The sequence below is a fragment of the Panicum virgatum genome, chromosome 1N (genome assembly GCF_016808335.1).
Source record: "Panicum virgatum strain AP13 chromosome 1N, P.virgatum_v5, whole genome shotgun sequence".
In the NCBI taxonomy this organism is placed as follows: Eukaryota; Viridiplantae; Streptophyta; class Magnoliopsida; order Poales; family Poaceae; genus Panicum; species Panicum virgatum.
In genome coordinates, this window is record NC_053145.1 from 57,260,933 (window position 1) to 57,283,879 (window position 22,947).

The 22,947-nt window shown below is 48.6% G+C and overlaps 4 protein-coding genes across 10 annotated transcripts; 2 read left to right on the forward strand and 2 right to left on the reverse strand.

The window, feature by feature from the left end:
* Window positions 1-1,657: 1,657 nt before the first annotated feature.
* LOC120656921 (myb family transcription factor PHL11-like) lies at window positions 1,658-4,655 on the forward strand. Its single transcript, XM_039935155.1, has 6 exons — window positions 1,658-2,169; window positions 2,514-2,590; window positions 2,718-2,775; window positions 2,882-2,957; window positions 3,835-3,904; window positions 3,999-4,655. Exons 1-6 carry the CDS (start codon window positions 2,031-2,033, stop codon window positions 4,392-4,394), a joined length of 816 nt encoding a protein of 271 aa, XP_039791089.1. The 5' UTR covers window positions 1,658-2,030; the 3' UTR covers window positions 4,395-4,655.
* Window positions 4,656-7,709: 3,054 nt separating this feature from the next.
* Window positions 7,710-9,803, reverse strand: LOC120656920 (ubiquinol oxidase 1c, mitochondrial-like). Of its 2 annotated transcripts, XM_039935154.1 has the most exons (5): window positions 9,190-9,560; window positions 8,977-9,138; window positions 8,740-8,868; window positions 8,142-8,630; window positions 7,710-7,993 (listed from the first exon to the last, which is right to left on the reverse strand). In XM_039935154.1, the coding sequence occupies exons 1-5, from the start codon at window positions 9,415-9,417 to the stop codon at window positions 7,934-7,936; spliced, it is 1,068 nt and encodes a 355-aa protein (XP_039791088.1). In that variant the 5' UTR covers window positions 9,418-9,560; the 3' UTR covers window positions 7,710-7,933. The 2 variants fall into 2 exon arrangements, with proteins under 2 accessions (XP_039791088.1, XP_039791087.1); XM_039935153.1 differs by having other exon boundaries at window positions 8,977-9,803.
* A 937-nt stretch (window positions 9,804-10,740) lies between these two features.
* LOC120656922 (polyamine transporter PUT1) lies at window positions 10,741-13,828 on the reverse strand. Of its 3 annotated transcripts, XM_039935156.1 has the most exons (3): window positions 13,596-13,828; window positions 13,336-13,490; window positions 10,741-12,507 (listed from the first exon to the last, which is right to left on the reverse strand). In XM_039935156.1, the coding sequence occupies exons 2-3, from the start codon at window positions 13,456-13,458 to the stop codon at window positions 11,020-11,022; spliced, it is 1,611 nt and encodes a 536-aa protein (XP_039791090.1). In that variant the 5' UTR covers window positions 13,459-13,490; window positions 13,596-13,828; the 3' UTR covers window positions 10,741-11,019. The 3 variants fall into 3 exon arrangements, with proteins under 3 accessions (XP_039791090.1, XP_039791092.1, XP_039791091.1); XM_039935158.1 differs by lacking the exons at window positions 13,336-13,490; window positions 13,596-13,828 and adding an exon at window positions 12,724-13,305; XM_039935157.1 differs by lacking the exons at window positions 13,336-13,490; window positions 13,596-13,828 and adding an exon at window positions 12,724-13,305 and having other exon boundaries at window positions 10,741-12,622.
* Window positions 13,829-16,300: 2,472 nt separating this feature from the next.
* LOC120656923 (cyclin-dependent kinase F-4) lies at window positions 16,301-22,866 on the forward strand. Of its 4 annotated transcripts, none has more exons than XM_039935162.1 (18): window positions 16,301-16,676; window positions 17,746-17,985; window positions 18,133-18,295; window positions 18,405-18,528; window positions 18,795-18,873; window positions 18,968-19,036; window positions 19,116-19,205; window positions 19,286-19,424; window positions 19,874-19,976; window positions 20,077-20,129; window positions 20,224-20,290; window positions 20,604-20,712; window positions 21,267-21,332; window positions 21,419-21,487; window positions 21,588-21,648; window positions 21,729-21,845; window positions 21,950-22,060; window positions 22,154-22,866. In XM_039935162.1, exons 4-18 carry the CDS (start codon window positions 18,521-18,523, stop codon window positions 22,384-22,386), a joined length of 1,374 nt encoding a protein of 457 aa, XP_039791096.1. In that variant the 5' UTR covers window positions 16,301-16,676; window positions 17,746-17,985; window positions 18,133-18,295; window positions 18,405-18,520; the 3' UTR covers window positions 22,387-22,866. The 4 variants fall into 4 exon arrangements, with proteins under 4 accessions (XP_039791096.1, XP_039791093.1, XP_039791094.1 ...); XM_039935159.1 differs by having other exon boundaries at window positions 16,303-16,676; window positions 17,736-17,985; XM_039935160.1 differs by having other exon boundaries at window positions 16,336-16,671; window positions 17,736-17,985.
* Window positions 22,867-22,947: the final 81 nt, after the last annotated feature.

Sequence of the window (22,947 nt, forward strand, 5' to 3'; positions counted from 1 at the left end):
ATGCTGGGAATGGATCAAAATTGTTCAACGGCCTCCCTTTAAGGTTTGAGCATACGATTCCATCCCCAAAACTGAAACCTAAGTACGCGATGCGGCTGAAAGGCGTTTGCTTTAGAGTAGGGTAGTGAGCGAATGCGAACAAAAGCGAGCGAATCGTAGGATAGCTAGCTCCTCAACCAAATCTATGCGTGCCTCCCGGCCCCAAAGAAGAATCTTTCAACCTCAAGCTGACCCTACTACACTCCTAACATGGGGACGCCATCTTCTACGTAGGCTCTGCTATTTCTTTACTCCCTTCATCTCTATCTTCGATCCCTCACTGTTACTCGCACCTATTGCATTGGCGACATTGTCACCAAGCCGCTGTTTAAAATTTCACGCCTCGGATTCCATTGCCCGATCATGTACACAGTACGAAGATCACTTATTTTAGGGAGAGGCACATTTCTTTTTTTTTTATTTGCGAGGGAGAGGTACAGTTAAGCTTCGCAGATCATGCTATGTTATGTAGTGCCACAGATGAGTACGCCAAATCAACCATGTGGCGTGCAGGCATGCCATTAGCTCCATCTCATAATTCTCGGTACCATGAGAGATGAGAATGAGATGGAGCACGGCACAGCGCGTAACCGTACCGTCGGCGCCGAGCTAGCTCCTGGGTCCTCGCGACGCTAGCCGATGTTCACGCTGACGCCCTCCCTCGACGTGCGCTCCGGCTCCGCGGCCAAGCGAGCGATCGAGAGAGCAACACGACGAAAAAGCGTGAGGCGCGTTGGGCGCCCGGCGGGGCAGAGGCGGGGGTGGGGCGGCGGTCACCGCCAAGTTGGCGCCCGCGAATATTCCCCCCGCGCGTGGGGCCCACGCGACACCGCCGCCAACATCTCCCCGCGTCCCTCTCGCGGCGCTTCACCTCACCGCCCTTTCGCTCTCCGCCGGGCCGGAATATTCCCCTCGGCAAAGGCCACAAAGGCTGTTCGCAGCTCGCTGTCGATCGCCCATCACCGGCATATCCACACGCGCATTGGGCTGGTCGCTCTCGCGAGCTGCTAATTCCGTAGTGTTGATCACCTCGTCGTTGGGTGGTGGACTGGAGGTATATTCAGTGCTGTCGCTCTTGATCCCAGGCTCCCCGGCCGCGGCCGCGCTCCGGCTGCCGCCGGCGCCGGGGATGGACATGACAAATCTTCGAAGCAGCGATCGGGCAGCTTCTCTGGCCTACGACCGGAAGACACAGCGCGGCACGCACACATGCCAGCCCCGCGCCTGTCGGGGGCCGGCCTCCACGTGGCGCGCCGCAGCACATGCCGCATGACCTGTCCTGTCCCGCGCGCGCCCTCCGTCCCGATCTCTCAACTCTGAAGCCCAACAGAAAGAGATCGCGAATCGAACGGCGCGAGCGCAGGTCGCCCGATCGGACGGCCGCGGCGGCGCGGTGCCGACGACTCCCCCGGGGCGGCGGCGTCCACACGGCGCGGCCCGGTTGGGCGTCGTTGGCGTGCCGGGCTTGCCCCCCGGCACAAGGCTCCCCGAGATTCCACGCACATGACTAGCGAGCACGTACATGGCGATGATGATGGGGGCGAGGCGATGCCGGATGCGCTCTCCTCGCTTTCTTTCCCTATCTACATATTCCTCCCTCTCTCTGTCCCTGTCTTCTCATCACCGCCCCGGCCTTCGAACGCGCCACTCCTCGCACATTCCCGTCGGGAATCCACCTCGGGCTTCGCCGCAATCCTACGCTACCTCTCTCCGGCTCTCACCGCCCCCGAACACGCGCGCGCACCAGATTCACACCGCGCCGTGCGGCCGCTGCCTCTAGCTAGCTGCAAGCAGCAGCAGCCGGTCGAGGCGGACGGGCGTGTTCGCGAGCTGCGAGGTAGCTAGTTGCAGCGCAAGCGTGCGGATCGCTGCCGCGCCGCGGCGAGCAGGCGAGCCAGCTGCTCCGCGATCGACAAGCCGGCCGCGGGCGCGGGGAGCGAGGATCAGGCCGAGAGCGAGAGACAGGCCGCTCGGTCAGCATATTCGAGGGGATGGAGAGGGCGGGGTACGGCGGCGCGGCGGCGATGGGCGGGGTGGTGCTGTCGCGGGATCCCAAGCCGCGGCTGCGGTGGACACCCGACCTGCACGAGCGCTTCGTCGAGGCCGTCACTAAGCTCGGCGGGCCCGACAGTGAGTACCCGCATGTCCTCTCAATTTGCTGCCTCCTTCCTGCACTAGTACAAAGTACAAACAAACACACCCATAAGCTCGATGGAACAGTGGTGCTAAAAAGCAGCATGCATCCTCCAGCTTCGAATCATCTGCTCTGCGCTCTGGCTGTTTGGCTTAGTACGGGCATGCACAAGGATGCCAAGAACACTTATCTGACTGCATCCAAGCTACATGATAGTCATGCATGGTGTTCCTCTGATTAGCAGATTCACTGATCAGGGCTCCTAGTCGTGATCACATTGCAACTTCTTTTTCGGAGGCTCTGACATCGTTTACCATTTGATTGCGCTGTGCGACGACAGAAGCGACGCCCAAGTCGGTGCTGAGGCTGATGGGAATGAAAGGGCTCACCTTGTACCACCTCAAGAGTCATCTCCAGGTACCATCTACTCCGATCTTCTTCTATGCAATTTCATGTGTAACTGTAAATGCTGTCCGTCGTCCACTTTATATCGCTTTGTCCGGTGCTGATTTGTGCTTGTTCACGACGATCCCTCTTGTCGCAGAAATACAGGCTTGGAAAGCAGAGCAAGAAAGATACAGGCTTGGAAGCCAGCAGAGGGGGTATGCACCTTGCAAATACCTATACTGAAAACTGAACTGGTAAAATGAAAAAAAGATGAAGCTTTGTTCTCGAAATCTTACCACTTTTTTCTCTCTCTTTTCACAGCATTCGCAGCACAGGGCATCAATTTCTCCGCTCCAGTACCTCCTAGCATTCCATCTACGGCTGGTAACAATACGGGGTGAGTAGCAGACGAGCAGTCACCATCCTATTCTGCATGCTTCCTTTAACATCAGTAGAACTGAACTGTCGTCGCTGCCAAAACGCCATAATGTCTGAAGAACATGCATCTATCGTCTACCTCGAACAGCAATAATTCAAGGACAACAAACTAATTTGATTATATGCAGCAGTAGAATGAACTGTCACTGCCAAAACGCCATGATGATCATGAAGTGGGATAGAACAGATTAGCAGCATTTGTTGTTGGCAGGGCCTGAAACAAGATGCCAATTGATCCTACTATCTTCGTCCAAAACAAAGGATATAGGTCATACTATTAGTGATATAAATATACTTATTCTGCTCTGATAGAAGAGAAATATCTCCTTAACTTTTGAACACAGCGTCCTTACTCAAATAGTACTGGACTGTCAATGATTGGGCAGATGAAGTCAAACGAAAGAGACGTTGATGTGACAAGTTATAGGGGCCTATCAAAGCCTACTATTCAGGTGCTGATTACCAAGTTGCATAACTCATAAGAATTTAGAGTGTCATCACACTGGTTAATTGTTTTAAAAATAACCTAAAAATAATGATGACGACTTTGTCACTCAACTGATACAAATTATATGCTGGATCAGGATTCAGAATCGTTTTTTTATCATTGTCACTAAACTGATACAAGTAGCAATATCTAACTCAGGGGGCGGACTAATCATTTATTTAAAACAAATAATTAAAGTTTGCCCAAGCAAGCTGCATTCCGTACTGTCACTCTCTGAAATCTGAATTACTAGTTACGATTTTCCAAATAGTTTCCGTTATGAGCTTTTTTTATCACAGTTTTCATTGTCTTATTTCTGTTTGGCTTACCATTTCTGAACATGGATCAGAGAAATGCCACTTGCGGATGCACTTAAGTACCAAATTGAAGTCCAAAGGAAACTCCACGAGCAGCTTGAGGTGAGACTAAGTGACTAACAAACAATCTTCCCTACTACAACTTTTGCAGTCGCGGACACAAAATCTGACCTCTTACTTTGTTTTGCACATGCAGGTGCAGAAGAAGCTGCAAATGCGAATCGAGGCGCAAGGCAAATACCTGCACACAATTCTAGAGAAAGCCCAGAACAACCTGTCCTATGACGCAACAGGAGCTGCGAACCTGGAGGCAACCAGGTCGCAGCTGACAGACTTCAACCTCGCGCTCTCAGGTTTCATGGACAACGTGTCACAGGTGTGTGAGCAAAACAATGGCGAACTGGCGAAAGCCATGACCGAAGACAACCTCACAGTGAGCAATCTAGGCTTTCAACTGTACCATGGTGTTCACGACGGCGAGGATGTCAAGTGTACTCCAGATGAAGGATTGCTGCTTCTGGATCTGAACATCAGAGGAGGCTACGATCACCGGTCTGCGGCGGATTTGAAGATGAACCAGCACATGAGGTGAAAAGCAAAACAAAACAAAAAAAAAAACTGTAGAAGGACGACAACAATAGTTTAATCTAAGAGTTCCCCTTGTGGTGTGAGAAATTCTTTCAGCAATCCCGAGGATGCTTGTTTACAGCATTGGTCTAATGTAAAATTTGTGGCAAGAGACTCCGAATAAGCATAGCAATTGAGCTAATCTTATACGAGATCTGTGTAATTCATATGTATCTTGAATCGAAAGAGTTGCAATATGGGGTCGTGCTGCGTTTGCAGCAAGGTACTTCTCTAGTTTCTTGGTCTCATCATTTTGGGTGAGCAGGTAAAAGATTTAAGGCAAGCACAACTGCACAAGGCAATCTTAAACTGGACTGACCGAGCCAACCAACAGTTGGTTTCATCTTGAATTATAGCATGTCCTCAAGACAAAGTCTAGAACCACATCGATAACAATGTCTTTCCTAGGGTCCATCTATTCCGTAGAGTGATTCTGGGACAGGAACCACTTAGATTTACCCAATCAAAAACGCGAGTGAAACACAGATAGGCATCACCCAAAATTTATATCTGTTTGATCAATAACGAAGTACCAAAATAAAAGTCAGAAGACAATTAAGAATATAAAAAGAAATTGCGTGACAAATTAATTTAAAAAGGAACAAAACAGAAATTTATAATGGATTACAAAAACAAAAAATTGGTGGAGCATTTGGAAATCCTTCAAATGCAAATGCAAATCGCCAAATGGCAAAATTTGAAAAAAAAAATACTATCAGAAAACAAATTTTTTTTATGGATTACAAATAACAGAAATTTGGTGATGTATTCAAAGTCCCACAAGTGCAAATGCCAAAGGACAAAAGGCAAAATTACACCCAGAAACAATAAAATTGACAGTACAGTCCACACTGGAAATTAAAAATATCTGAACTGTGAGTACAATTATATTTTAAAATGTAAGTTAACAAAATTTGAATCAAATAACAGAAAAATCAACTAAAGTTGACACATAAACTATAAAAAATGACAGTAATCTGAATGCTATTAGGATCACTAAATTGACTCTAACTATTGATATTAAAATTAGAAATAACACTAAATGGATATAGTCAGTAATTTTTAAATGACAAGATAATCATTTATAAATGTCACAAAATATATCCAACAATTACAGTCATATGGATGCGGTCAACATTGCACAATTTCACTGTAAGAAAATAAAAGCCCAAAAGATTGGATATAAATGGACCGAAGTAAGTAATTTTGGAAGGAGAATAAAGGGCCAAACTCACCTCGCGATTGTTGCATAACTATCGAGACGCCCCTAATTCAAAGAAGAAAACAACATGGGCAGCAATTGAAATCAATAAGAGAAAAGCAAAATCACCGTGCGATTACATCAAAACTAATGGGAAGCTCCTAACTCGAACGAGGAAACAACATGGGCTGCAGTCGAAAATGATCAGGAAAACAACCAAAATAACCACAAAATTACTGCAAACATCATGGCGACGGCCGCGATCGAGTCGTCGTGTCGTGTGGCGCGTGTAGCTTGCAGTTAAGCTGCTCGTTCGTCATCAACGTTCAACGAGCAAACACGAGTAACGGATGGCAAATCAAGTGGCAAGTGCAGCACCTCGTTCGAAACCTCGAATTATTGCAATCGCAGGAGCTGTAAATCGGCTTCCCGGGCCATCCTGACAGGCGCGACCAGTGTGTGCTTGCTCCTCGAAGCATGTAGGCTACCTGTGTTCGTGTCCTCGATCGGGTGCAGACGCGCAGGTCCATCAAAGTTCATCACGGGTGCTTAAGTTCATACTGGTTGGAGATTCAGGATTCAGAGGAACTGCCGGATGCTGATCCTCGAAGGAAAGCGAGAAGAGAAACTGCCGGATGCTGAACTTGTTGAAAAGAATTTGAGTGTCCTGTTGCACTGTTGGAATTGATGATTTCATCGATGCCCTGCCAACTTCCCTCCAAACGCTACAGGCTTGAATGCCTCTATCACCTTTTTTTAGGAGAACAGGAGGGGCAAGTCGCTACTGATTATATATGATAAAAAGAAAAGCCAAACAGGTGCAGCAAAACAGTACAGAAGCTGCTCCCTAAGGAAGAATAAAATGAGAAAACGGATTAAAGGGAAGAAAGATTCCATGGCCACCACACGGCTAGGTTTATCTTTCAGTTCAGCAGAGCAAGCTTGAATTCAGAGATAAACTTTCTTCGACAAGAGGCCACCGAGGGGTCAATTTCATTCAAGATCCTATCGTTCCTAGTAGTCCAAATGCTCCAAGTCATGAGAATAATGATTTCCGTGAATAAAGGAACCCCTAATTGTTGCTTGATCCTTTTGAACATCTACAACACTGTCCTCGTGGTTGTGATTCACTCCGATGGAAGTCAAGCCAGCTTTTGCAAGATTACATCGTACAAATAAATGTGCTGCAGTTTCAAGTCTCTATAAAAATGCAGAGATCATAACTGGACGATTCTAGGATTATTCTTTTTCCTCCTGAGCATCTCTCTTTAAGTATTAACCAGGAAAAAACTTATGTTTCATTTGATATTTGGCTCTCCATAGCCATCCAAAAATAGGGTGGGTCTCCAATTAGAGGCTTGGATACTTTTGAGGTTGAGAAGAGAGTGTTGCCCCAGATGTAGCTCCATTGATCAGTTTCCTCATGATGTTGCCACCCATTTATCAGAGTTGATAAATCCTGATTCTGTTGATAGGCCTGAATTGATAAGAGTAGGTGGAAGTTTTTGGAGAATGAAGGCGGGAGAGTAGCTTCCTTGAATGTGATATTGATGTTCTTGCCAAAGGAATAGAGCTCAGTGTAAGCTTATTTGGGTACTTGATCATTCCAAGTATCGTAACAAAAAAAAGGGACCGAAGTACCATCCAACACTGAGACTTACGCTATTCCTTTGAAATTATCCAGCAGCTTAACTATGTTTAGATTTTGATGGTTGGTAAAACTAAAAACATTGTTCTTTGTTTTTTTTCTCTGACAAATATGCATGCTGACCCGCAAGAGGACTAACAAGAACTATACACTTGTCAATCTGCAGGATTCATCTATGGTTAGAAAGAGGGACATTATTAGTTCTTTCATCACCGAAGTACTTCTCGTGTTGAAAGAGCTAATTAAACTTTCATTTGATTTTGCACACTTTCTCAATTATATGGCTCAATAAGGATGCTGGCCACCTGACCATTTTGCTGCTGCATTATTCGTGTTAAATTGGGTTCTACACTTGTACTATTACCCTGTTAGCCTTTTGCTGGTGCATGTGAAGATGCTGGACATGACGAGAAGAAGGACAGCTTAGACCATGCTTCAAGGTGATGGTATATTTCAGGAGAAGATTCAGTATTACTAGCAACCTACTCTAATTTTTTAAGGTGGAACTACTTTTTATCGACGCGAGGCCCTGCCCCATCTCCATTAACCAACGGAAATATAGGAGTTCATACATACAGAGTGTGTGTGTGTGTGTGTGTGAAGTGGAACTACCTACATCTAGTAAAAATGAAGAACTGTCACAAAACCGGTTTCTTCAATGATATTCAAGCGGCGCAGGTGTCTCCTTGAGCTCCATCCCCTGGAAATGGACGTCCTGCACATCAGAAGCAAAGGAATTCAGAAATCACAATCCGTATGCCGCTTGAACCATACAAGATTTGACCATATTCAGACATCACAAAACTCGTGTGAACCATATAAGATCTGACCGAGGTAATCCTGCCAAGTGCCAGTGGACATACCGAGGCAAAATGGTTGACATCGCGGTGGTGTGCCTCGTCGGCCCGCACCATGGTGACGACGTCCTTGAGTGTGGCATCGGCCGGAAGCTGCCAGTAGTCGATGGCGATGGCCGGCGCGGGGACGTTCTCGATCTTGCCGTCCTCGATGTCCTTGAGGTACTCGGTGTAGGAGTGGATGGCCTCCTCCTCGAGGTAGCCAACGACGCGGTGCGCGAACTTGGGGGAGATGAGGTAGCCGAGGAAGTAGGCGTTGAAGAAGACGCCCTGCACGGCGAGGACGAGCGCGCGCTCGTACCACCTGGGCTTGGCCACCTCCATGAAGGTCATGAGGTGCATGCGCTCGTTCTCGGCCTCCTCCAGCAGCACCCGGATCCAGCCCCCGCTGTGCTCGAAGCGGCGGAGCGAGCGCAGGTGCAGCAGCATGCCGCCCACCATCCCCGGCACCGCCGCAACCGTCTCCAGCATCATCGCGCGGCAGCCGTACCTCCTCTGCACGCAATCAGTCGTCCTGTTTTATCGGGGATCGACATGGGTGCAGGGTGCTCTGCTCCAAGAAGACGGGAGATGCGATGCGAGGGAAAAAGAACTCGGGAGAGACCTGGAAGAAGATGTCAGTGGGCGCGCGCAGCGATTTGACGGTCCAGTAGGCGAGCTTGTCGAGCAGCACCTTGGGCTCGTGGTGCCTGGTGAGATCGATCGAGGTGTTCGGCTTGTACGTCTCCCATGGCTGCAGAATTAGCGCAGGGTGGGTGCACGCCAATTGAGACCACCATCAGCACAAGGTGTGCGGGCTCTCTTTCTCTCTCTACGCAGGAAACAGTGAGCTACGACTTACCCTGAAGCAAGACCACTTCCACTCGACGCCGTCCTTGGTCACCAGCTTGGACGGCTCGATGCCCCAGTAGCTGTTGACCCCGGGGCTCTTCTTCCCATCGTTCCCCTCCTTGGCGGCCTCCACCGCCTCCGCCTTGGCGACCGCGGTGCTGCCAGCGTTCCCCTTGGACGCGGCCGCCTCCACCTTGGCGGCCACGGCGCTGCCAGCGTTCCCCTTGGACGCGGCCTCCTCCTCCTTCCCCTTGTACGCGGCCGCCTCCTCCTTCGCCTCGGCGGCGGCGGTGGACAGAAGCCTGACCCACACGGCGGCGGCTCCCCGTTCCCCTCCGCCGGCCAGCGCGAGCAGGGGCCTCGGCGCGGCGGCCGCCGGGAAGGAAGCGGGGCCGAAGACGCGCGGGCCCAGGTGGTGCAGGAGGACGGATCCGGCGGCGCGGGAGCTCATCTTCGGCGGCGAGCGGTGCGGTGAGCGCACGGAGGATCTCTCTGGAATGCGCTTGCCTCGCTGCTCCTGCGCTCGGGCGCTGTGACTGAGCGATACGTGGTCGATCGCGGTCGCGGCAGGCGTCCCCAGTTTTGTTTTGGGAGGGCTTCCGCTTCTTCACGCGACGGACACGGCTGGTGGCGAGTGCAAGTGCAACTCCAGGCTGGGCCCACCTGTCATGCTAGTCGGAGGCTGCTTCTCGAGAATAAAACTGAAGTCACTGTTGAGCAGGCAGCAACAAGCAGAGTGGAGCCATGGATGTCAAATCATGGTGCCTGCTAAGCTGAAAAAGAAAACGAGATTCAAAGGCGGCCGTGGCTCCACGATTTAGGGGTGTTTTCAGGCACAACTTGGGGAACCTTAACGTGCTGGTTTGATAGGCTCCTTGAGGTTGGCGTTGGTTGCATACATTGTGTTGGATGTCTGGCGTGTTTGTTTTTTGCCTGAAAATTTGGAGCGTGCACTAGCGATACACACTAGCAGAGGCTAGATACGCTGCAAAAACATTCGGATCGAAATCCGTTTGATGCCACTTTCCACCAAAGTTCCCTCAACTAGCGCATCCCAGCTGAAATGACTACAGAAAAACAATGCTTTTTAAAAACAGCCGGAACCCACGTTTGTGGCCCGTTTAGTTCGTGCTATGCCAGTGAATAGTGATTGCTAATTATGGTGTCAAACAAAACCAGTTTATAAAACCAACTTCAGAACCCTCGTGCTAGTGGCCCTGAAGAATCTAATGACGTCTTTGACCGCGCGATTAGAGGATGATTACTGTAGCACTAATGTAGCAAATCATCAATTAATTACCGTCATTAGATTCGTCGCGAAAAATTACACTCATTTTTGAAGAAAAAAAATTGCAAATAGACTTCATTTAGTACACCATGCATATGAAATTCTTTTGTAAAATGGAATAGCACGGGAAACAAACAAGGCCTGTGTCATCCTACAAGACTAAAATCAACAAGCGTCCAGCGTGTTACGGACTCAAGCACTGCAGGGGCAGGAGGAGGAACAAGCGTCTAGCGTATTACGGACTCAAGCACTGCAGGGGCAGGAGGAGGCGCGCCGGAGCCCAAGCAGGAGGTGGGGCAAGTGGAGGGGCGGCGGGGAGGGGGCTCAGGGGGAGGGGCGTCGGGGAGAGACAGGCGGCGGAGGGCAGTGACGGAAAAAGCGACTCCTTGCCAGCGAAGCGTCGGTGGGAATAGATGTTCACGTTGTTTCGATGAATCCGACATAAGCGGCGACCCCAAGAATCGGATTTTAATCGATACGTTTGGGTAAATTTTTAGTTTTTTTTCATAAAAAATTCGCTTATAAGCGGAAACAAAAGGCCATAATTTTGCGCTGTAATGTGATTTTTTTAGGGGTGGCGCTGCAATGTGATTTTTTTTTTTGAGGGACGCGGACCTCCATGGGCTGGGCTATCGTTTGAGATCTGAGCCCACCGCGCTGGCTCCCCTCTATGGCTCTATCGGTTTTACAACAAAAATCTCTTCCCCGTGCTGTGAAACGAAGCACAGTGTATATCGGTTTTACACAGCCCATCCACCTCACGGGCTACGGCGCGAGCGGCTCGTCCACCGCGGCGGCGGGTGCGGGCCCCACGCCGATGTCCGGGAGGTCCGAGTCCACGGCGAACCTGAGCCACCCCTTCTTCTCCACGAACCTCAGCAGCGGCTGCAGCACGAGCCCGACGGCCGCGGCGCCGAGGCTCACCAGCGCCACCTTGAGCGTGGACAGCGCGAGCACCACCACGATCAGCGCCGTGGGCGGCACCAGCATCGCCACGCACCCGGCGGTCCCGAGCGGGATGCGGTACGGCCGGGGCGCGTCGGGCCGCCGCACGCGCAGCAGCACGAAGGCGATGAACTCCAGCAGCATGCCGAAGCAATAGAGGAAGTTCTCGGCGGCCACGATCTCCTGGAAGCTCATGGAGGAGAGCAGCAGCACGCCCGACGCCGAGAAGAGGATGCCCACCAGCGGCGTCTGGTGCCGCGACCGCCGCGCGAAGAAGGCCGGCAGCATGCCCCGCTCCGCCATGCCCAGCAGCTGGTACGAGTCGCTGCTCATCTCGGCCACGAACATGCCCATGTTCGACATCGCCGCCGCCGCCTGCACCCACCACATCAGCCACGCGCCGCCGAGGAGCTTGGCGAGGTCCGAGAAGTAGCCGTCGCTCCACTGCGACCGGTCCAGCGGCACCGCGCCGGTGCCGGCGAGGAGCGGGTACAGGTAGCCCACGACCACGAAGATGACCGCGTAGAACAGCGCCTTGGGCAGCGTCTTGCCGGGGTTGTCCACCTCGCCGGATAGCGTGCTGATCGAGTCCCAGTAGTTGAGGTTCCAGAACAGCGTGTTCAGGTACAGGTTCCAGTCCACGTTGTGGAGGTCCACCACCAGCCACCTCGCCGGCCGGAGCTTGGGGAGCGAGATGAGGCCCAACACGAAGAACGGCAGGACGGAGAACACCCCGAGGCAGATGGCGACCCAGCCGACGACGGTGAGCCCGCGGTAGTTGAGCAGCGTGAGCACCGCCGTGAGACCCAGGACCGCGAACGCCCTCGGCGGGCCGCCGCCCAGCGCGGGCACGGCGGACTTGAGGTAGTCGAGGAAGAGGACCGGGTACAGCGCGTTGTCGATGACGCCGCTCAGCCACTTCGTCCACCCCTGCTGGAACCCCCAGAAGGGCCCGAGCGCCGAGGCGACCCACACGACGTACCCGCCGTTCTCCGGGAACATGGTGCCGAGCTCCGCCGTGATCAGCGCCTCCGGGATGCTCCAGATGACGGGGAGGACGAGGAAGCCGGCGATGGCGAGGAGCGGCCCCGCCGCGCCCACGCTGTCCTCGATGCCGAACGGCCCGCCTGAGACCTCGTAGAAGATGAGGAAGACCAGCGGGACGATGGAGACCTTGCGGAGCGACGCCGGCACCGACGCCGCGCCGTTGGCCTCGGCATTGCCGCCGGGGAGGCCCCTGTACTCCGTGCTGCATTCGCCCATTGGAGCACCACTTGCCGCCGCTGCGGCGGTGTTCGGGACGAGCTTCTGCATGTTGGGCACAGATTGATCGGTCAGATGATTGCTCGCATGAATTGCAGTAGGATTCGAGTTCAGCAAACATGGAGACAATCACAGAACATGAGAGGAAGCCGAAGGTGGGCTGGTGGGGAGAGAGAAAAAAAAAATCAGATTTCGGACCAAATCATATATGATCACGATACATGAAACGGATTGGAAACGGGGGCAGAGATTCACCGCAACCTTAAGAAACAGCAGCTGCTAATGTCTGTTCTCATACTCGCATTCTACGCTTCTCGGCCTGAAACATTGCAACTGGAGATATAGGAGCATGTCGAAGCTGTAATCTAGCGGGAGTACTATACAAACATCCCGTGACTAGGACTCTGCTTGGATTGCTCGCCTGAGACGAATTTGTTGGGTGAAATAGCGGCGTTCAGACAGGGTGGCGGCCGGTGACACATGTCGCGGCAGAGACGGCCATGCGGCCTGCGTTGGCTAACACCTGGAAGGAAATCACGGCGGGCAGATCGGGATGGAAGCCCAGTCATGGTTGGGCCCGCCGGACTAGTAGTGCAGTGTTAACTGGACCAGGTATGGGCCATGATCGCTAGACTTTTCGGGCCCAATAAAAGGCCAATGGGCTTTTAAAAAAATGGCAAATCATTGACGATGAGGCGTTAACCGAGGCGATAAGGTCAGAGGTCAACGGATATTGGACTGTCCGGCGGCGAGGCAGGCTGGCGAACGGGGACTCCCCAGTCGGAGTAAAGAGCTCCAAGTGCGCAAGAAACAGGGTGCAGCAAGAAACAGCAGAACAGGCAGGAGCGGAGAGGGGAGAGCGAGGGGGCTCACCTCCTGTTGTCCGGGGTCGGAGCCAGGCTCCGCAGGCGGCGGTGTCGGCGCCGGCACAGGCGCCGTGGAGCCCGGGCGGTCCTGGAGCACGGCCAGCGGCACCTCCGACCGCGCGTCGCCCATGTCCTGATCTCCCCGGGGATGATGCTTCCTCCCTGTCGCGAGCAAGGCCGCGCGGTGTGGGCGTGAGGTATAAGTACTGAGCAGATAGAGAGATTGGGGGCAGAGCGGAACGAAGGAGCGAGGCAAGACGCCAAGACCTCGAGAGAGGTCACTTTACTGGCGATCCCAGCGTCAAGGAGCTAGGAGCCGCTGAAAGCACAGGCTCGCACGACTGGACCTCACCAAACCAAGGAGACATTTTGTCCCAAAACACGCAAAAGGTGTGCGGTTCATCGCAGTGCTCGACATGAGAAAAACAAAGTTCAGCTTCAACTTTCAGCACGCGTCTGCGAGAAAAGCAACGATGGCGCACTGTGTCTGCAGGAGCAGGAACGGATAGAAAACGGGCAAATAGAAGAAAAAAAATGGCTTTGCCTTTCTCGGGGAGCAATCGGCCATGCGGCGCACATGGCCAGTGCCATTTCTAAAATCTGCCGGGTGCTGCGCTGCAACTGCAACTGCACACAGAAAATGTTTGTTGGTTTTCGTGGTGAGCGCCGGGCTGCTGACCGCCTGACGCACCATCGGCCCACGGCGCGCAGCACGAAGCTTGCAGGAGCATCTTGCCATGCGCGGATGGCGAGCCCTGCCCTGCGCTCGATGGATATGGATATCTGAACATCATAATTATTTAAATTCGTATCTACTTAAAATATTAATATAGATATATGTATTTATATCTGATTCTAATATGGATATCATATGGATACATCTGAATCCGATTTTCAAAAAAATTTCTATCTGATTTCAAATCCGTACTTGAAATAAATGTGAAATATCCGACCATAATTGTATCCACAAAGAAAAAATGACTAGTGAAATCATCTTAAATTTATCTCTATAGCTAATTACTTAATGACGTATATCATTAAATTGTTTAAAAAGCTAGATGACTAATAATATTAATTATAATATTATTAATAGTATAAAAAATAAAATTTAACTATTTTATCATATTTATTTAATGGAAAAATTATTTTATATGAGTCAAATTACTTATTTATTTAATGATCAAATCTTTTTTATATATTTTAATTATTACGTATTTATTTATTTTGCATTTAGAATAGTTTTATATATTTAATATAAAAGCTATATATAGATAAGTAGTATATTATTTTTTTATTAGCTATCTTCTAATCTTTTACTCTCTACTTATATAATAATTTCGATCTACTAAAAAATTATTGATAAGTAAATTGATACTCGCGTTAGCACTAAGTTTCAAATCGACAAGGTATTCGGATCCGGATCCGAATCTGAATTTGAACTACCCATTTTGTATTTTATCCGAGAACATCTGAATTCGTCGAATTAAAATGTGATGAAAGATGACATCCGGATCCGATTTCATTCCGAATCGATTTCTATCTTTACCTGCATGCGTGGGGATCCGCCCAGTGACACTGTAGCCAGATCTAGCACGTGAGCAGGCAGTGGGATGGGGATCTATGGACTGATCCGCGCCGTCCCCGTCCAATCCGAAAGCATAGCTCGGTCGCATCAGAGGGAGGAGGACGATGACGAGAACCAAGGGATCTCCAATGGCACGCTGGGACCTGGGAGGACATGCAGGCTGTACGAAGCTTGAATTATGATGGGTTGCAGACTTGCAGTGCTGTGCAGCTGGGTAGCAGTAGTTTTTAAGACTTGCTGATTCCTTTGGCGTTGGGGAGCTGGGATTCAGTTCCAGTTGTTGAAGGTGCAGGCTTGAGCTGCTACCCGTCGCTCATAATTCCGAACAGTTTTGTCTTCTCACCAGTTCTGGTGCTCACATGATCGAACATCGAAGAAATCATTGTACCCGATTTCCCGAGCTAGGGTACAAAATCTGACGAGAATAGATTACCGACTCCTCAATAATAGCAGAAAACGAGTTTATAACTGAACATTCCCACTAATAATCGGACCGAGTTGTCCGTTGGAACAGAGCAGCTTATATAGCAGGATGGAAAAGCGTCACCGAGCTCGCAACGGCGACGGGCCACCAACCGGGAGCAGGCAGAGATGTGTGTCAGCTTGCTTTGCTCGCTTGCGTCGGGACCAATCCACCGCCATTACACACCCCCGCGCAGCGGCGGGGACCGGCCGTGCTGTCGATGGCACGGAATGCGGTGGACTGGTGGCTCGTGAGCACCGGCCCCTCTGCGCTGTGGCTAGCTAGCAGGTGTGCGAGCGCCAAACCTAACGGAGGCAGGTGGTAGCTCTAGGTTGGAGTTGGTCGGCCAGGACCATCGAGCTCCGTCACCATCCGACGCTGGACCCGGTGGAATGATCCAAGTGGAGATACCGGTAAGAAAGTAGCAGGCAGGGCCCGTGATCATTCCGTGGCGAGAGGTTTTTGGAATGAACAGGAATGATTATCCAAACGTGCCGTCTGATCTCCGGTTGAAACTGAAACTAAACAACGTAGGGGAAATAGGTAGATACAGTTTTGCTTCGAACGCATCGTCGCAGTTGGTAAGGCATCATCGCTAGCTAACGATAGAGGCGTCGCGGTCGCGCAGGAAAAGTCCACCCCGGCGATAAGTGGCCCATCATCTCGCTCAAAATCGTCATTAACAATGCATTACGCCGCGATCGCAAGCCAACCAGCCTGCTGCCATCGATGCCAACTCCTTTGATCCTTTCCCCCCAGCCGCCCTGACGACAACTTGACAATCGCGCGCGCCTCCGTAGGAGAAAAGAAAAAAAAAAGAGAGAGAGGAGAAGAGGGTGAAAGGCGAGCGCTTTCGCCGTTTCGCGTCCCCGATAACGAGCTGGGAGCGGTTAAAAGGCGAGCGAAAAGGGGGTGGGACGCCGAGAGCGGCAGGCAGACAGGCAGGCAGGCAGGCGGAGGCCAAGGCGGGGGCGGAGCGCGAGAGGCGACGCGACGCGAGGAGAGGAGAGGGGAAGCTGGCGGGCGGGGGTGCTGGCGGTGGCCTGCCATGGTTATAAAAAGTAACGGGGCGCGACGCGGGTAGAAACCGGAAGGCCCGCGGCATCCCCATCTCCCTCCCCGTCCCACACACCCCACGGCGCCGCCGGCGGCGCGGCGAGCTTCCTTCCTTCCTTCCCCCCGGGCCGCGCGGGCTGCCTGCGCGAGCAGGGAGGCAGGCAGGCAGGCGGGGCACGCGGCAACCACGTGGGGGCGCGAGCACCACCACCACCCTATGCTCTGTCCTCGCCCGCAGGGTAAGGTATGGAATCGATTCCTGTTCCGCCTCCACGCACGCACCCTCGCGCTTTTTTGTCGTCCGCGCGCGCCCTACCTCCGCGCTTGCTTCGTCGCGCCGCGTTGCTTTGCTTGCTCGGCGGGATTTGGCCCCGGATCTGTGCACCAGGCGCCGGATCTGGGCGGCAGGCTCTTGCGTGATGCTGTGATTGTGGTACGGTGTTTTGGATCTGTTTCATTGGGTCGATTTGTATTTTGTCGAAAGGTTCTCTTTTCTAGCTTAATCCAAGATGGTAAAAGTCTCATTTTCCTTCTTAATCACCGCAAGGACGATAAAATGTTGCTTTTGGTTCGAAGAAGGTTTAAATTGCGGTTGAGGGTCAATGCAGGTTGTTGGCCCCCATGTTCCAGCCTAATGCTATCGCTTCCCTGTTTCGGGGCGGTTGTATGTGCTTGCCTGTCTTTGCTTGATGGATTGTTCTCCACGCTAATTGCCTGATAGAACCACTTTCTATGGTCTTTTTCGGAGTATATAATCATTGATCGACACGGCGAATTGTTATTTCAACTGATAGAACAGCAGCCTTGGTATAGCTACGCTAATGTGCCCATTTAGATTTTCTCATGTTCTGCATTGATATTACTTTAGTTCATCTTGAATTTAGCTGCAAATGCGATTATATTGGTTTTCCCATGGGCATGATCTTTGATCTTCAATATGTGCATATGAAGGTCACCATGTTAGTGATAGACTTGCTACCAAGATTGATGGGTGATAATTTCATTATTTTTCACACGGAGAAAGCGTAGCCCTTTTATTACAAAATTCCAAGAGTTCCTTTTTTTTGTGTCTGGTATTTTTGGGCATTATAAGGTGGATTCAGTGTGCAACATTTTGACGTGCACTGGTAGTTGTGATTGTCAAGTTCGATGTGTGTATACACTGTTTGAACTGGTTAGTGCTACATATTGGAAATCTAGATATCAGTCCTTTTATTCCCGTTTGTACTTTTCTTATCTGTCATATGTGCAAGAATAGTGCCTTTAGGTACTGTAAACTTTTCTGATTTTAACTGTTGACTAGATTGCACCAGCGGTGAATTTGGGAGCTTGAAGTTCATCCGAGACATGGAAAAAGTGGTCTGCCGGGCATATCTCCTTCAATGCAAGCAGTTCTTTTCGAAAGAAACTCTTGATTGGGCTCCTGGGAACACCCATCTCTCCTCTCTGGTGAACTACACATAGTGGCTATATGCTCCTCTATGCTCAACAACAAGCAGGCTGATGCGATCTTTTCCTGAAGTTATATTTCAGTCTATGCTAGACATCTACATGTAACTCCACCACCTTACTCATTATTTCTTTTGTGTTTTTGCATTGTGTAATTTCACCTTCTCCATACATTGCCATGTGAAGGAATTCTTTTCTAGTGACTTGCTTCACATATTCTAAATTTCATTTCCTGTTCTCTATTTTTGCAGGGTTAATATCTTTGCTGCATTAAGCGGACACCTGTTGCTGCCCTAGTTAGTTGTTTTGACTTTTGTGTACCATTTGAGGTTTGGGCTCAATCCTTGCTACATTTTGCAACTTCATATTATGGTTGCAGTGGGCTTCTAGTGGAACAGAATCCCACATCCTGAGGTATTTGTTTATCTTTCAGACCATATCAACCTTACTGATTTCATTTCTTTTTCCTCTGCGCTAAAACTGCCAATTTTACTGAATCATGCATCTTATTTGCTGATTGCAGATAAAAGATTGCTCAGCTAGAACTGGGCAAGCACTTGCCTGTGTTGGCTGTTATATTTCTCTGGACTTGGTTATTCTGAAGGGAAAAACTTGCAAAGGCAGCTGGGATACATAACAATGGATAGGTAACTTTTGTATTGATTGGCTATTTTACGTTGCTTTTGTCTTGCAACATGTCTTGTGTTGACTGGTTAGAGGAGGTCTAGTGGTGGTCAGGTCCCATCTTCTTTGTTTGTAATAGTTTTTTTCCTAAACCAGTTACATCCCTTACTCTAGTCCAAGGTAAGGTGATGGCTTTGTAATTGGACTATTTTCCTCTCTTAATACAAAGATACGCATATCTCCTGCGTGTTCGAGAAAAAAAATGTCTTAGTTAACATGTCTTCTTCAGATTCAAGTTGATTAAGGAAGTTGGCGACGGGACTTTCGGGAGTGTATGGCGTGCTATAAATAAACAGAATGGCGAAGTTGTATGTCTCTCGACATTTAAACTTTTGGAAACATTTTAACCATGAACTCTGAATGAAATAACACTAATTCATGAATTTATTGATGCTAATGTAGGTTGCTGTTAAGAAAATGAAGAAAAAGTATTATTCTTTTGAGGAATGTATGAGTCTGCGTGAAGTCAAGGTATTTTAGATCAATGATGTACTTTCTGTCGCCCCTTTCATGCTATGTTCTTTCAATTGACATTTCCTTTTTTTTAAAGTCTTTGCGGCGCATGAATCATCCTAACATTGTGAAGCTCAAGGAGGTTATTAGGGAAAATGATATATTATACTTCATAATGGAATACATGGTAACTAAAATGTTATGTATACCAAATATTCAACTGCCCCATTATTGTTCTCTTCTTGAATCTGAATCTTTGTTTTTCAGGAGTGTAATCTCTACCAACTTATGAAAGATAGGGTCAGACCTTTCCCAGAGTCTGAAGTCCGCAACTGGTGCTTTCAGATTTTTCAGGCTCTTGCTTACATGCATCAGAGGGGCTACTTCCATCGTGATCTCAAACCTGGTTCGTTCTTGTGTGTTGTCGTTATTCAGTTGAGATGTTTGTATAGCCTGTCAGAAGCTTCTCCCTTTGGTGACATTTTTTTTGGACATCAAACTGTTACCAAAACACTATACTGGTCTAGATAATATGGCAATTTGTGGGATGGTCTAGTAAACTCCATGTGGCATACACACATTGCATGGACAATAAACAAGAGTTGAACAAAGGCATGCGTCGCAATATATACATAAAACTACTTTTGAAGAAACAAATCAGCCCATATCATTTTCAAATGTTCAATATCACCTCATACATAAAGGTTGTTTATGGCTGAAGTTAAGATCATAACACATAAATGATACCTTCATGTACTGAGGGAGTCTGTTGCTCATTTGCATCTAAATCCGCAGCCCGGTCTTACTTATGCATGCATCATACTGTATTGATAACTGCGTGACGTGATTGTGCAGAGAATTTGTTGGTTAGCAAAGATGTCATAAAGCTAGCAGACTTTGGTCTTGCAAGGGAAGTCTCATCAGTGCCACCCTACACAGAATATGTCTCAACTCGTTGGTTAGAACCGTGCACCCTTCAAACTAGACACACAAGCACACATTAATAAAAAGAAAACAGTCCGTCTTGTTTTATTGATCCATATGTTTGAATATCTTAGGTATCGAGCGCCGGAAGTCTTGCTCCAGTCATCTGCTTATGATTCTGCAGTTGGTATGTGAAATACTTACTGTTTGCTTAGTGATAGGCTATCCATGGAACCAACTCAGCTCATAATTTGACATGTCTTCACTTTGCCAACTCATAGATATGTGGGCAATGGGTGCCATAATGGCTGAGCTGTTGACACTCCATCCTCTTTTCCCTGGCACCAGGTAATATGATTGACTATGTATGCTGCTAAACTTGTCAGTTTCAAATCTGTTAGCTTGTTTTGTTTGCTGCGTTCCAGTTGTTAGCACTTCAATGACTGAATGCCCACTAAAGGTTGTCTGTCTGTTTGTTGACCTACCTAAATTCTACAGTCCAGCCTTGAACCTTTTGGTTTCGAAATTTAGTTTCTTTTGGTTTTATTATCTCTCTAGTTGATGGTTTTGGTGACCCCTCATTTCATTTAAAATAATTAAAAATGTCTGTTTTACTGTCTTTTGTCTTCATGGTTGTTTTACACCTTATTTCCCTATTCAGTGAAGCGGATGAGATTCACAAGATATGCAATGTTATCGGTAGTCCAGATGAGCAATCTTGGCCCCAAGGATTGTCTCTTGCAGAAGCCATGAAGTATCAGTTCCCACAGGTCAATATTCACTAGATTCTTTCCTCTTTGGTATTGCCTCAAGTAAAAAACATGTGTGGACCTAGAATGATGTAGCAGCAGTTGTACATGAATCTATTAGTAAACGTAGGATTTCAGAAGGAATACATTTTCCGAAAATTTAATTTTGTTAGGTTCAAAAACTATTTTACACTAAGTTGTTGACAAGATTATTTTTTAAAGAGATTGTGTCACTGTCCAAAACAATGCTTATTCTCGTGGTGATACTTTTTTGGGGGGGAACTTCTTTATTGCTACAAATATACTTTATGCATGTCATTTGAATCAGCCTAAATTATTAGAATGTTTTATCTTGTGCTAAATTTTTCTTGATTCCTAGTCCATTTTATTCTGTTGCCATTCTACTGTTACCAACATCCGATACTAGAAGTGATATGCTTTACATGTTTTTCTCTTTAATGATTGCTAGTTATCCCCAAAGAATTGCGCTATCTTCGCCCCATCATTGTGACTACATATTGAATGACAGCTTGGTGTGTCATCTAAGGTTGAGTGTGTGTTTTCTAACCATGCAGATCAAAGGCAATCAACTGTCGGAGGTGATGAAATCTGCTAGTAGTGAGGCAATCGACCTCGTATCAGTGAGTTCATTTATATTATCTTTCATGGTCTATCATTCAAACATTGCATTATTTGATTATTTTATTTTATTTTCCACGTCTTGCAGTCACTATGCTCATGGGATCCTTGCAAGAGACCAAAGGCCACGGAAGTGCTCCAGCACACCTTCTTTCAGGTAATATTATTCTTCCACACAATCTTTTTTGACCAGATGGAAGCTGCTGTTCTTGTCTCCCCAGCATTATAATCACTTCTCTGGTTGCCAACTTATATAGGGTTGTACATACATTCCACCTCCTGTCCGGCCGAAAGTACTCCCTAAAACACCTCCTTGCGGTTAGTTAACAAACTATTGGTCTGTAGTTAATTCATTTAGGATAATCTTGTTTTATCAGTGTTTGGTTCATTTGTTTTAGTTGGAACAAAAGGAGTTTCAGAGAACAATGTTGCTCGAAGATTCTCAACTGGAACTCTATCTATGATGAAATCTCATAGCAGTGCACCCACAAAATTAAATACTTTATCGAAGACTGGTAATATTCCTTATCTTTTTTAAAAAAAAAATCGGGTGGAGTATGCCAGCATTACCACCTTGCAGAGTGTATTTTGATTGTCTATTTTGTTTCCGACCCTACAGGTGTACAAAGAAAACTTCACATGGATCGTCAGGCGCCGCAGAAGAGTACAAGATCAACTGAGAACAACAATAAACTAACTACAAATCGGGTACCAGCTCGGAATAGCCCAGGCAAGTCTCCTATAAAGAGTTGTGTTACCCAATTCTTTGCATGGCATTGGGTCTTGATTATTGGAAATATCCCTTCTTTTCTTGAAATTACAGGGAACCCTGTACTAAGGCATTCACGCAGTTTACCTGAAACTGGCCGCGGAGCAATGCAAAAGGTCTCATCAATCACAGAGAAACTATCCCAAATGTCTGTGACATCCAGAACACGGAGCACTGTGAAGCCTGCTGTCCCGATGTTGAAAGCCGGGCATGGCAAGTCAGACTTCCTTGGGAAGTCTGATGATATCCCTCCAGCAAAGAGGCTGACACGAAAATTGGTCAGCTAAATGAGGACATAGAGTGATCGAAACTTTGGTCGGCTGCAGGAGGGGTATAGAGTATACTGCGCAAAACCAGTGTGCCGAAGAGGATAGCACAGCAGGCTGATGGTTCCTCGAATGTGACATCTCCCTAATTTCGCTGCATTCAAGCGACATGCTTGGTAGATTGGGTTGCAAATACCGTCGTAGAGTGCTGGAGTCTGCTGACGTTACCCTCTTCTGGGCCGTTGATCTGCTTTTTGCCTGTCTCGAGCCTGCCCCCATGTTTAATAAGCATGATTGTGCTACTGATTTGATTTGGTTTGTTCATGCTACGTTTCTTGCGCCAAACCTGTCACAATCTGTTTGTTTATATGCACATTAACAGTCTGTAAAACCATGAGCCCTACTGGGGAGGGAACATTTGGTTTGAATGTACAGCGCACAAGTTTTTGGTGAGCACGCAGTATAGTATCATTTTGCCGTGCTTTATGATGGCAAATACTACTTAGCATGATCTCCTTTGTCATTGCTAAATGATGTTTGTATCTTGCAAGGACTGAAAGCTGGTACTCAGACTGCAGAACC